General features: G+C 37.4%; 1 protein-coding gene across 1 annotated transcript in view; it reads right to left on the reverse strand.

Moving 5' to 3' along the window:
* LOC131980340 (collectin-12-like) overlaps positions 1-14,006 on the reverse strand; it is a 60,916-nt gene that overhangs the window by 4,243 nt on the left and 42,667 nt on the right. The window contains 14 exon segments of the mRNA XM_059344560.1: positions 546-670; positions 1,498-1,651; positions 2,203-2,257; positions 2,371-2,458; positions 2,650-2,738; positions 4,424-4,518; positions 4,682-4,877; positions 5,121-5,211; positions 5,946-6,092; positions 6,217-6,312; positions 6,403-6,478; positions 6,765-6,849; positions 9,314-9,407; positions 10,864-10,871. Coding sequence (XP_059200543.1) covers positions 546-670; positions 1,498-1,651; positions 2,203-2,257; positions 2,371-2,458; positions 2,650-2,738; positions 4,424-4,518; positions 4,682-4,877; positions 5,121-5,211; positions 5,946-6,092; positions 6,217-6,312; positions 6,403-6,478; positions 6,765-6,849; positions 9,314-9,407; positions 10,864-10,871 — 1,399 coding nt within the window.

A 14,006-nucleotide genomic window follows, 5' to 3' on the forward strand; every position in this document is an offset into this window, starting at 1 on the left:
TAGGACCCCCTCGAAAACAAGAAGATTTCTCTCAAGGGGTTTATCCTACTCAATAAAATTTCTGATGATGAAAAGCCAGTGTTACTGTCCAAGGCTCTAATAATAGCTGTGACCAGCGCGAATAATTACATGCTAGTCGCTAATAGCGGCCGGGTTAAACTAAGGGGCACGGAATTAACCTGAAAATGTAATTTAATTTGCATGGCAATTTCAGACTAATTTAGATCTTCACCGTACTTATCACATCCAACAAGCACTGGAAAAGTACTGGAAAGTATATCATTTTTTCTATCTTCTGTCTTTTTCTTTAAAATTTAAAAAAGTAAATGAGGAGGAGTTTTAGCATAATGTTGCTGTTTTAAAAGTGATAGATATTCCTTGAAAAAGGAAGAAAGAAAATGTATAATCTCACAGAGGAGACTGAAAGTGAACACTGGAACTCTGGAGAGGAGAGCATGATATGCAGCAAAGTCTGATAAGATCACAGGCTTGTAATGTGCTTTAATGAACCAGTATAAGAAGCCAGTAGGGTATGTGAAACTCACCTGGGAGGTGGCTGACCAGGTATGGGGGCTCCAGCTGGAAGCTGCTCCATTGGAACAGTGTAACCCTGCACTGCAGTACCGCTCATGGCATATGAACCTGATGGAGGCTGACCAGGGTAGACCTGCTGTCACAAACATGCAAAGAGGACATGCAGAGTGTTTATGAAAAAGTAAACCGGGGATACGCAGCAGTTTAGATAAAAGCAGGTAGCATAGTAACTCTAAATAATAATGAACAGTACAGTCTGTCAACAGAATTAAGGAAAAACTACTGGTCTGATTACAATGACAAGAGCGTAGCATGGGCCAGGGAGAACCCATACATTTTTGGAGTGGCTCCAAAAGCTTGGGACCACACAAATTATTTTCACTTTTTTTTAACATTGCAAGATCTTGGCAGAGGTCTGCACTCCCCTCCTAGTTACTCCAGATGTAACAGAGGCAAGAGACCGTATGTAGATACGTACATTTACAGAAAACCATTCCTGTTAAATGACAGTACACCCAAAATATCATTAAACTTATTTGACTTCTTTTCTGTTTCTTCTGTCTTTTTATTAGATCTGGAAATACCAACATAGGTGAGCCTGATGCAGTGTTGTGCAATGGGATTCTTGGTCCCAGAACATACATTTGGAAAAGATAAGTTCTTGAATAAGACATGATGAGTTCATTTGAAAGAACAGATCAAAGCCATTTTTAAAATGAATTAACAAACACCAGTTTGATTGATTTTACCTTGTGTGCACAGTAAAAATATTTTTTTTTACAGTTTGAGATATCTTATCAAAACAACCCCACAGCAATTTGACTGACATTCTCTGGAGTGCATCCCCGAAAAAATATTTAGGGAAATAAATAAAAACATGATTCTCTACTCCTTTGAAATTGGTATTACCATTTGTATGGTAAACAAATGGGAGGACTGGCCCTGGTGTGTAACTGACTTTACCTGCTGTGCTGCGTTGGCAGGTTGTTGCATGTAATACTGTTGGCTCTGCAGCTTGGCATACATGGCGTAGACTGGATCTTCATTCATTAGCTTGGCATACAAAGACAGAGCTTCCATCACCTTCACGTTCAGGTCTGACAACTCTGAGTGCTTCCTAATGATACAAACACACAAACACAAAGTGAGTTACATTTTCTTTTACAGACAGACATACACAGACACACACAGAGACACAGAGACACAGACACACACAGAGACACAGACACACACAGAGACACAGAGACACAGACACACACAGAGACACAGAGACACAGACACACACAGAGACACAGACACACAGAGACACAGGCACACAGAGACACAGACACAGAGACACAGACACACACAGAGACACAGACACACACAGAGACACAAACAAACACACAGAGACACAGACACACAGAGACACAGAGACACAGACACACACACAGACACACACAGAGACACAGACACACACACAGAGACACAGACACACAGAGACACAGACACACACACAGACACACACAGAGACACAGACACACACACAGAGACACAGACACACACACAGAGACACAGACACACACACAGAGACACAGACACACACACAGAGACACAGACACACAGACACACAGACACACAGAGACAGACACACGCACATGCACACGCACACACAAAATCACATCATACCGGTCTATATCCTCCAACTTCTGGTCAATCAGAGGTCCCATTTGATTGCAGGCACCTGATAAAAAAATAAATAAAACAAATAGTTTTTATCTGTGGTAATGATAATCCATTATTACAAATCAAAATACCAGTTTAGCTTCTGCAGTATCAACGCCAAATTCAGTTTACCTTCCAACTGTAGTAGCTCAACGCTGTCTGACTGGTTGTCTGTGGGATCTGCACTCTGGATCATCTGCAGTAGCTGGTCCATTTTGTCCTGAAAGGTTTCAATAAAGCTCCTGTGATGACACCTTCCAGGTACATGTGATGAGGGAATATTTCAATCTAGTTTGGAACGAAACAAACCTGGGAAACCTAGTCTCTGTAACTCTATGTGATTTCTGTCTCATAATGCTGTATATTAATGCTACAGTGAGATCTTGATGAGGCAGACACAAGGGAACTTACTTCATCTATAAAAACGGGCTCCTGCTCAGGCTCTATGGTCTCCACCTGGATGTCCTCACTGAACTGTACGGTCTTCTTCTCTGTCTTCACTGTCGATTTCCAAGTAACAGCGGATGTGGGAAGCAGCAAAACAATGCAATCAGTTAGACATACGGAAGAGGTCAGGATGAGCTGAGTGGACATTTAGTAATGTTCCAATATCAGCACAAAAGTTTGGTTGGGATATCAGATGAATATAAAAGTCACAAACTGATACCAGCTATTGACAGATTGTCTTGAAATGATAAGGTCATATTTGTATAATTACTTATTGTGCAACCTGCTGTAGCAAACAGGAGCAACACACAACAATGGTTATAAGATGTGTCATATGTCTGATGACTGGAGGCGTTTAGCACGAGCAAAGCAGAAGCAGCAGAACGTACAAATGCAGTGTGAGTGTCTTGGGGGATGATACATTTGCAGAAGCATCATAACACAGAATATGTTGAACAAGCAACAAGCGAGGATAGGAAAAGTGTGACACACAATAAACATTTGGAAATAATTAGGAAGCGTGACAAACTCCAACCAGAAGGCAACAAAGCAGAGCCGATAACAGTGAAAATCAGCTTTGACAGTAGATGAGTGAACCCTTTATGTGTGGGTTTGACAATTTCAACATCTTTAATACATGCACACTAACAATAGAACATTAATCACCAAACCTAAATTTAACTGTTGACACTTGTGTGTGAATTCCATTTAAAAACAGTTTTAAACAGCCTTTTAAGCAAAACAAAGAAAAGAGATTATAAATGATTTGAGCAACATTACAGTGTCTCCCAGTTATTTTAACAACATATATTAATGTCATTTTACTTGCTTTAAAGCTTCTAATGGTTTTCGGACCGGCTTTCATTGCAGTCGTTTTATAATCCTACACAAGCTCTCAAGAGTTTGTGAACATTTCAACACAATAGTTCAAAACCTATTCATTTAAGTGCAATTATTACCCAATTCTCCATTTCTATTCATGTTAACTGCCTGTTACTTTACCTTCACTTTCATATTTTATCATTTAATATCTTTTTATTGTATAACTGTATCCATTTCCTCTTGTTTTAATGTGTCGCATTTTTTCTTGTTATTGTAATGCACTTTGAACTACATTTCTTCATGAAAAGTGCTCTACATTATTACTACATCTAATAGGACAGTGCATAGACGACATAACTTCTGCTTTGCTAAAAATGATGCCAGAGGATAAAATGTTTTGTGGCCACAGACAGAAGAATCCATTCTGGCAGCAGTTAAGGAGATGTTATGTGCATGAAGGATTATAAAGAGCATGCATGAAACAACAAAGACAAAGCCAGAAACATAAAACTAGCATATAGCTCATTAACAGTTCATAAATGAAAGAAGGAAAAATATTCTTTATCAATACAGCACACACTGAACACACTAAAAGTGTGATATTCCAGTCTCAGAATCATAAATGGAGAGATTTGTATAAACATCTCTCTCTTGAAGAGGAAGCTTAACCAAAATACTACCAGAGAATATTTCATATGACTTCCCCACAGATACCAGCGTGTTGCTGTTTACTGCATGTGATAACCCACTGATCTCTTTCCATCTATGACCAATGTCTTGATTGTACTGTGCTAGGGATAAAGTATTTCCCACTCCAGGATCAATAAAGCAATATTGCTAATGGACTAAATGGGCTAGCAAAGAACTAGAGATGATATAAGTGGATAAAGTGTTTGTTGTGTCTGTGTGTACTCACTCATCTCCGGCTCTGCAGTGAGGTCAGCTGTGACAAAGTTAGAGGGGAACAAGCCCACACCCTGGTATGTTTCCCCTTTCCACCAGTTGGGGTCACTGAAAAGAATAAAGAAAATCCACACAAATGTTCAAAGAACAGGTTAAAACTGCAGTCTTGTCTGAGCTGCATTCCTCATACGAGATTCAACAGATTAAGTTTATGGCTTAACTTGCACAGTTTGAAGCTTCTTCACCGAAATGTTTGTGTGTAAAAACTCACCTGTCGTCCAGGATAGTGATGATTTCTCCTGACTTGAAGGTGAGCTCATTGTCCTCAGCAGCCTCGAAGTCGTAGATGGCGCGGACTTTCCTGCCGTCAGACTTGTGTGAGGAGAGCAGGCTGGAGGTGTTTGGGTAAAGGCTCGACAGGGATGTCTGCGGCTGCTGACGCTGCTCCTTTAGTGACAGCTCAATAGCTGCACAAAGAAGAAATTTGTGCTTTGTGAAATGTGTTTGCCCTTGAAATTCCTTAAATAATACTGAACATCTGCAATGCACAAATCCAGTGTCAAGATTGATTTATACAATACAAATAAAGAATTTAACATGTTTGCATGCATGTTTTCAAGGATAATCAAATAAATTTTTCCAGCAATGCTTCAGTATTCAAAGACTTAAACAAGCATTTCAATGCGCAAAGAAATCAGAAGCCTTGTTACCTTTGGCCAAGTCTTCTTCTTCTTTTTTGTTTGTTGAGGTCGAGGGATCCTTTGCCACCAAAGCAGGGCTTGCCTTTGCTTGCTCTGCAGCCTGCGAAAAAAAGATAATCGCATGCTCAGGTGAGTCAACAACTAGAATAATAAAAGAATGAGTTTATAGTGAATTATAGTGTTTAAGCAAAACAACCTCACATTCCCTAGTTAAAGAATACTTTTTTGGGAGGGTTGTTTTTCAGGCATTTTGTCTTTATTTGGCAATGAAATATGGGAAGCAAGAGAAAAATAAAATATGCAAGAACAGTCCCCTGGCTGCAGTTGTATGGCGAGAATTTAAACCCTCTGAACCCCACAAGCCACCAGCGGGTTTGAAAAAGCAAGCCAAAAAAGCCATAATGAAACCAATCGACAGAAAGTATCGTCGTTATTTTAATTTTGTATGGCCCTTGAAAGAATGTGAGGAATGTTTCTATTAGGAAAAAAAACAACAAGTCTAATATTTAAATATTGATATTTGATCAAAATCCATTTATTGCACATGTCTAATTTAACTGCCATATAACCTGTTTGCAATAACCAGATCATTTCAATTATTATGGTAAAATACAGGAGCAACAAATGCCCTATAACTGCTTGGTGTTGTACTGACAACATATCGAATGAGATGGAGAGAAGGTACTTCAAAGGAGGTTTACAAAAGCTGTCTAACTGACAAAGTACTAACAGCATCCAGAGCTTAGAGGCCACATAATGCATTGAACTAAAAATGTACCTTTCACAGAGACTAAACTAAAATAAACAAAGATCTATTCCACCCTACACACCTACCTGCGACCCGACAGCTGGGAAAGTGACACCCTGCTCGCGTAGATTCTTGATCATAGCTGAGATCAGACTAAGTTGGGGATCGTTGCGGAAGTCTTCTGCCCACTCCACCATCAAGGCTTTCAGCTTCTCACACACTTTGGGGTGGCCCTGGGGACAATCATAAAAAGGAACATTATGATAAGAGGAAACTGGATGTAGCATGACCTAATTTCAAGCAATCAAACAGAATTAATGTGGACGACACACTGAAGGTAAAAATTTGATCACACACCTTGTTTAAGACGTTACTGACTTCACTGGCAAACTCTCTGGAGCACACCTCCAAGTGGAATATCTTCCCACAGTTTGAGACACAAGCACCAAGGAGCTGTGAGAACAGTAGTACAAACGGTTCTTCAGACCCACCATTTAATCCAAAGCATTACACAAAAACATGGTTTGTTTTCAATCAGCTTACAGTCAGTGCCTGCATGGCCACATGAGGATCCTTGTGGTTCACTCTTCTCATTATAGAGCGGAGACATTCTTTAGGCCTAGAACAAAATGAGAGAAATCAAAGGTTTGTTAAGATTAATTGCTTGGCAAGGACCGAAGAAAAACCCGGTTATATAAAGTAAAATATGCCGCTTTAGAAGAACATTAAGGTAGCAGTATTTATCTCAACTTTCCCCTTGTTCAGTTGGTGTCCCTGGGTTCTTTCTCCAACACTGGGATGCATGTGTTTTACGATTGAAAAACCTTTAAAGGAACTTTATGTAATTGGCTGATAAAAGTGTCAGCGTGTGTGTGTAAGGTTTACTATGAAGACCGTTAACTTACCCAGTGCGTGACTGTCCTATCTTATCACATATGTCCAGAATGAGGCCCCAGTCCTCAGCTGTGTTCATCTCACTGGTTGCTTTCTCTGCAGGAAAGCAGCACAACAACCAATATAAGCTGAAAAGTTTAAGATTGCAAAAGCACTTTTTTTTTTTTTTTAAATGACATTTGTATTTATAGACAGGACCCTCCTAAGACCAGACAGAATGAAGCTTCCTGGAAAAAAATATGTACATGTGTAACATCCTCTCCTTTGGTCTTTTATTCTTGAAAATCATTAAAATGAGCATAAACATTAGAGAAATTCAGACCAAATAACAAGCCCACAACAATACAACAGCTCTGAAGTAAATACTAATCTAATGTAGCTGTTTTGTTTGTGTTGAGACCGTCAGCAGTATTGAATCAAATGCAGACAGTCTCAACAATCAAACATCATTCAGCTTTTGAACGAGAAGTTTATTTGAGACTGGTATATTTTCTTAATAGCAAAGCTACAATTAGTGTTCTTTCATTCAGTGGTGGTGAGTTCCTATTTTCCTCTGCAGTTTCTCTGTCTTTAGCACAAGTCACAATGCCATTCTGACACCAAATTACAGTGTTTACACTGTTTGGGGTGCAGCAAGTATTATGGGAAAAAGTAAGACCTCTTACACACATATCATCTACTATCAAACCATTTGACGCATGTGTTACAAAACTGCATTGGCAAAGTGACAACATCACAGCCTCAAAATAACCAAGAACAAGTTGAAATAATGCCAGGCAGCCCAATCATACCTATTATGAGCTTAACCAAATTAGCATTTACTGCTAGTTTTGTTTTGAGTGCTGTGGTTTTATATGTTCCTGCATGATGAGGCGTTTGTGTACTGTTTCCACTTCATTGCAGCACACTGTACCGTTACATGCTAATGAAGTGGTTAACCACTCGACACAGAACAAAGAGAGAAGAGGAAACACAATGTGACTATATGGTTTCACAAACCACCGCATCCTCTTTCTCCTGCAGCATGTGTGAGACGGCAGGCAGGTTTATCATGTTGGTTGCCAACATATGATGGGATATGTCAGTGGTTCCCAAACTGGGGGGCCCAGGGTTACAAACGGAGGGCCGTGGCAAGGCTTAATTGAAATAATTCTATTGTTCTCCAATGCTGCACTGTAAAAAATAATCTGTTCAATTTACGGAAAAACACCGGCAGCTGTGGTTGCCAGAACTTCACCGTAAAAAATACAGTGAGTGGGTTTTCTACTGTAAATATAAATGTAAGTATCAGCAAAAACTGTAATTTAGACTGAATAATCCTGTTATTTTTAGGGAAATTGTGTTATTCATTGACACATCATGCTATTTCTCCATAATTTTTGCATGAAAATGTTATATTCTTACAGCAAAACCGTGCGTTTCTTCCAGTTTGTGACAGAAAAAAGTAAAAGTTTTGTGCTATTTTTTGATTTAAGGTAATTAAAATTGTCTAATACGGTGATATACAATTTTTATTTTTACGCCCTATTTCTGAAGTGTTTTACCGTTATTTCTACAAACATTTTTTTTACAGTGTGGTAAAAGCTAAATCAGATCATGACTCTACTCGAAATATTACAAATACAAAAAACAGGGGGGGGGTTATAGTATGTTTTTCATAGAAAAGGGGGGCCCAGTAGAAAAACTTTGGGAACCATATGTGATGATGAGGCAGATGTCTAGCTACTGATGAAAACATCCACATCAATTAACCTCACCAACATTAATTAACTTCAATGACATATTCAATTCAATTCAACTTTATTTATAGAGCGCATTTCATGCACAAGGCAGACTCAATGTGCTTCACAATACACATAATTACAGTTTAAAACAACAACAACAACAAAAAAACACAGAAAAATCAAACAAATCGATTACAAATTAATTGAAGAGTGCAGGTAGACAAGCTATTCCATATTCACCACATACACACTTACTTACTCACACATGTGCACCCACTCCCACAACCACACATGCACACAATTCAACCAAATGCTGTAGAGAAAAGATAGGTTTTTAATCTGTTTTTAAAGATGGCTACTGATTATATATATATATATATATATATATATATATGATATATATATATATGATATATATATATATATATATATGATATATATATATATATATATATGATATGATACAAAAAAAATACAATTAAAGTTAACTCTTAAAATTGATAACTCAATTGTGAACGTTTCCAAAATCTTAGTTGCTGCTAGCTAACAGCTAACAGCTAAACCTTAAAATAATATAAGAGTGCTAGCTAGTTAGCCAACTGTGCTAGCAGAGCGAATCACAACAAACACAGGCAAAACAGACATTTAAAAAAATAGCATATTCTACAGCTTGTCATTTTATACAGCCTGTAATATATACTCTAATACGCCCATACAACAATTTTTACTAAAGCTATTATTAAAGCCACAGGCAGCTTAGGAACACAAACAAAGCTGTATTATCAAAGCTAGCTGGGCTAGCCTGGTGGAATTAGCCGCTAGTTGTGATTACTCACCAACATCTTGGTCGAATGGGTTGGTCGTGAAGAGAGGCATCGCTGTGTGTCGACAACAACAGAATTCGCCTTCCCCCTGTTATTTTCTTTCCCTCTTTTGTCTTATTTCATACAGCAAACACGCATAGTAGTGGCAACTTCATGAATGTCAAATGTAGCTGGCTGGCTCTATTCTACACAGTCACTCCTTCGCCAGACGGCAACTAACAAAGCGAGGCATGCTGGGAAACTGAGTCAGGCAGCGCTGTGTTAAATAACTACACTGCTGTCATAAACTTATAAATTTACCACTGACAGTCACACAGCTGTTAACGCGTCTTCACTTCACTGTACAGTGGATAAAATTACCTGTAAGCTACAAATGGACCTAAAAAAATAACATGTCATCGTCAGGTGATGGTGATCATGTGACGTTACCTCATCGCTGACCACAAAATATTCTTAACCCTGTAAAACCCAGATATAGAAAAACGCAAAAAAAAAAAAAAATTCAACCATTAAGATGTTGTTGTAGGAGGCCTTTGGGGGTGAAAATGGAGTGTTTTCAAAAATGTTATGTTTTAGTAAGTTTTTACGGAAACGTTGTAATATTGCAACGTTGGGCTTAATGGGTAGCAGAATCTCCTGTATTTCCACTCATTGTCTGAACAACAGTACAGAACTAAGGATTCATTTGCAGGGTTTTGCTTTTCCCAAACCAGTATATAGCATGAATAATACTCTTAGTCATGTTGTTATGCAGTGTGATTTATTCAAACAAGCACTTTGACATTTATTTACATTATTTACATTTTAAGTTGCAGTCAGTTGCAGTGATAGTCCCAGAAGCAGTTCTTGTCCTCTGAAAAGCAGAGGCGGACATCACACTTGCTGCATTGGGTATTTGTATACCCTTTACTGCAATGTCTGCAGCGTCCTCTTGTCGTCTTGTATGGAAAGTGTCCAGTGAGGTCTCTGCGCACATCCAGAGGGGGGTGTGCACATGTTTTTTGGAGGAGGGACCGTTTGGACTCCCATCACCCAAGGATGGTCTCTTTACAGCATCCGAAGGGCTCCCTGCTGCGTCTGGGCTCCTGTTGCCTGCCGATGGTCGTCCTCTCTTCGGAGATTTGGGTGCTGTGCCCACCTGATTAGGAAAAAAAAGAATAAATATATCAATTTATATACATCTCAAATACGCATGAAGATACCAGTCAAATATATCACAAACAAGGTAAATAGCAGGAATAGATAATTACCCGAATGAGAGAGGATGCAAGCTCTCTTTGCTGGTGGCATTCTGAAATGGAAAAAATAAAATTCAAACAAATGTACACTGTATATACAAATAGCACACATGCTTACTAGATTCCGGATGACGAGCAGGAAAGATGGGGTGGTGGGGAGACTGATTTCATTTTGAAGTGTTTACACATTTCACTGAAGTAGCCAATTCGCACATTTCACAGGCCATACAATACTGTATGATTGACCTATCGTAGACTGTGATTATCATCCTAATAGGAATGCATGTAGCCTCCACCTTACAACCACACCTTACATTCCTGAACATTAGCACCTGTTCCAGAACAATGCAACAAGTGCACCAGGAGCATCCCCCACAACTGCTTTGACTATGAATTGATAGGAGCATTTTCTTATCAATAGAGACTAAGACAAAGGGCAGACATGCGCAAACAGAATTTCTTTGGTAAAAAGTCCTGCATTCTGTGATAAGGAGAAAATACTGAGAGTGTTGAAGGTGGTTAAAAATCATTATAAGTAAATGAAAATGTTTAGATACAGCAATATATCTTTGCACTTTAGTTTCTAATACAATAAATATGTAATTCAATATAAGGCTCAGGCTAGAATGTGTAAATCATGTGTAGTTTAAAGTTATATTGTAAAAATTTTAATTGAAGTTCCTCTCAAGACATTCCTCTCAAAAACAGGGCTGTTTTGACTACCACTATGACCCAACGTTGTAATATTGCAACACTTATAAAACAAGCTCTAAATAAAATGTAGGGCACATTTTCCACAAACACTACATATGTTCATGTTCTAGACACTGTAATAAACACAAAAAAAAATATTCAAAGCATTTTACTTACTTGAATCAGATTAATCCAGTCCAGTAAATCGAAGGGATGTTGCTCGATCAAAAAATTGGAAGTTGTGTGACTTCTTGACCCTAGGGCGGGCCTTATATGCAAATGTTGGATCCAAACGCATTGTGAGAACAAACAATAGGACCCAATGATCATGTTAATGTGGTTGAACCAAGAAAAAAAAAAAAATTTAGAGTTTTTTTGGGGATAACCAAAATTTTTGTAATTCTGCAACACTGGGTCTTACAGGGTTAACCAAATATACTCTTCATGTTTTTAATCTTTTTTTCTTTTCTTTTCTTATCAGCTGTAAGGAGTTTATGTCTGTCAGTAAGTCAGTCTTGTTATGATGTAGATAATTAAAAATAATTTATGCCAATCATTAAATAATGCAATACCCACAGCATTTAAATAAAAGCCAGGGTAAGGTAATGAGTCACTGTAATTAAAATAAATAAATAAATAAATAAATAAATAAATAAATACATATTTAAAATAAATAAATACAACTTTTATGATTAATAAAAGTTGTATGTATGTGCAATTGGTAAATAAAAGCCCCCTGATATAAATAAAAAGTCCTTTAAAAATGTCATTACATTTTTTTAAATATGTTGATTCATTTACATATAAAGTTATTGCCACATTTATTTATTTCAGAATTAATAAATTAGCAAAATGTATTTATTTTAAAGACATATGTATTCATTTATTTAATACTGACATGAATGGGCTTCCATTGTCGGGTACTGTAGCTACATTTGTTCTGCTGAAGCCAGTATCAGTAAATAAATCGTATATCTAAGTATCTGAAATGGAAATTTTACTGCAATTTTTAATTTTGTTGTGACATCACCCACCTTTGTTGAGAAAGACAGACAATAAAAAAAATATATAATAATGCTATTGTGTGTGAACTTGATATCAATAGTGTATCAAATATAAACATTTATTAAACAAATAAATGCCTTTGATGGTATATCCATGCCTTTATTACAATATTTCATGGGATAAAAAGTACCGACTCCACACACAGTTTAGTTCCCAGTTTATTGTGAACGGTAGGAACCTGGTAATTTCATTAAGGCATAATGAGCCAGATTACAAACTGCTACTCAGACTTTAAGCAATGAAAAATGTCAATCATACAACAATAACGACTGATTATGCAAATTATAAACATGTAACATATTTCACATATTGTATTTGGCATAATGAATAAATCATCGTAACAAACAAAAATGTACATATTGTTAATGTGTGCCTCCTACTGGCAGTCTAAAGTCTAAGAAATACTGTCCTTCATAAAACAGCAGCACTGCTCACACTGAGCATCTATTCTGAAATATAAAAAGAAATGAATACCTCAGTTTGTAGAAAGGTGAAATTTAAACTTAGCAATTGATTATCTGAGTCTGCAGTCACTTGCTGATGGTGAGAAGGCGCTCATTGTTTTCCCTGGAGCTTATTTCAAAGTGAAGTATTTGACAGTATAAAAATAGTTCTACTTTATTAACAGTATAATCCTCTGATATAGATATAGGGAATAAAACGATATGAAATTCAATCCCGACCGACAATGTTTCTTCAATCCCTTGTGAAATATTATTTACAGATACACCTGTACAACAGCGGCTGTCCCAAATAATGACTTCGTATAGCCCAAATAAATCCCTACACTCTCATGTTCCCTTCAGTACAAATACTAAATCAATGCAATAGAGGGCTGGGTCTGTGCATGCTCTGTCTTTTGCACCACACTGTGTTGCAAAGTGCCGTATGGACAAAAACCAGTCCATGTCTCAGTGATGCCTGAGTGAGCTGGCATTCTCAGAGTCCTCTAGTCATCTAGAGCTCCTCCTCATGTCCTCCATTATCGTTGCATCTTCCACCTCAACTTCAGCCTCTTCACTTTTCTCCCAGAGACAGCTCACACTGTCTTATATGGATGCTATAACACTGGAACTTTCACTGTTGAGAACACAACAACAAAAACACATAAGACACATTTTAACACCTTTATGATGTGAGTACAGGCTGCTATATAAACTAGATACCAACAGATATACTAGTTGACGGATATTATCGGCTGATATCGGCCTATCAAAGGCATATCAGTATCAGTGTACACTACTGGTCAAAAGTTTTAGAACACACCAACTTTTCCAGAATTTAATTGAAAATTATGCAGTTTAATGTCTCAGTGTACTCTGAAATTAATGCACATTTGCAACATTTAAAATTCTTTATTGAGCATGATAGTGTTTTGAAAGTAAAAAATCACATTTTATGTTGGACTAAAGGACTAAAAAAAGACACAAAATGACCAAAAAAAGACACAAAATGACAAAAAAAAGACACCAAAAGACACAAAATGACTAAAACAAGACACAAAATGACCAAAAAAAGACACAAAATGACAGACAAAGACATGAAAAGAATTCAAAAATGGACAAAATAGCCCAAGACTCCATAGAGTTAAGTTGTTAACCCATTTCTTGTTCCCTGAAAAAGGCCTACTTGTATAATTCTGAAATGTACATTATTTTTCAGTTTTGGTTAACCTTACCTTTTTTTATTTACCTCTGGCAGTTCACCAC

The sequence above is a fragment of the Centropristis striata genome, chromosome 11 (assembly GCF_030273125.1).
Source record: "Centropristis striata isolate RG_2023a ecotype Rhode Island chromosome 11, C.striata_1.0, whole genome shotgun sequence".
Classification (NCBI taxonomy): Eukaryota; Metazoa; Chordata; class Actinopteri; order Perciformes; family Serranidae; genus Centropristis; species Centropristis striata.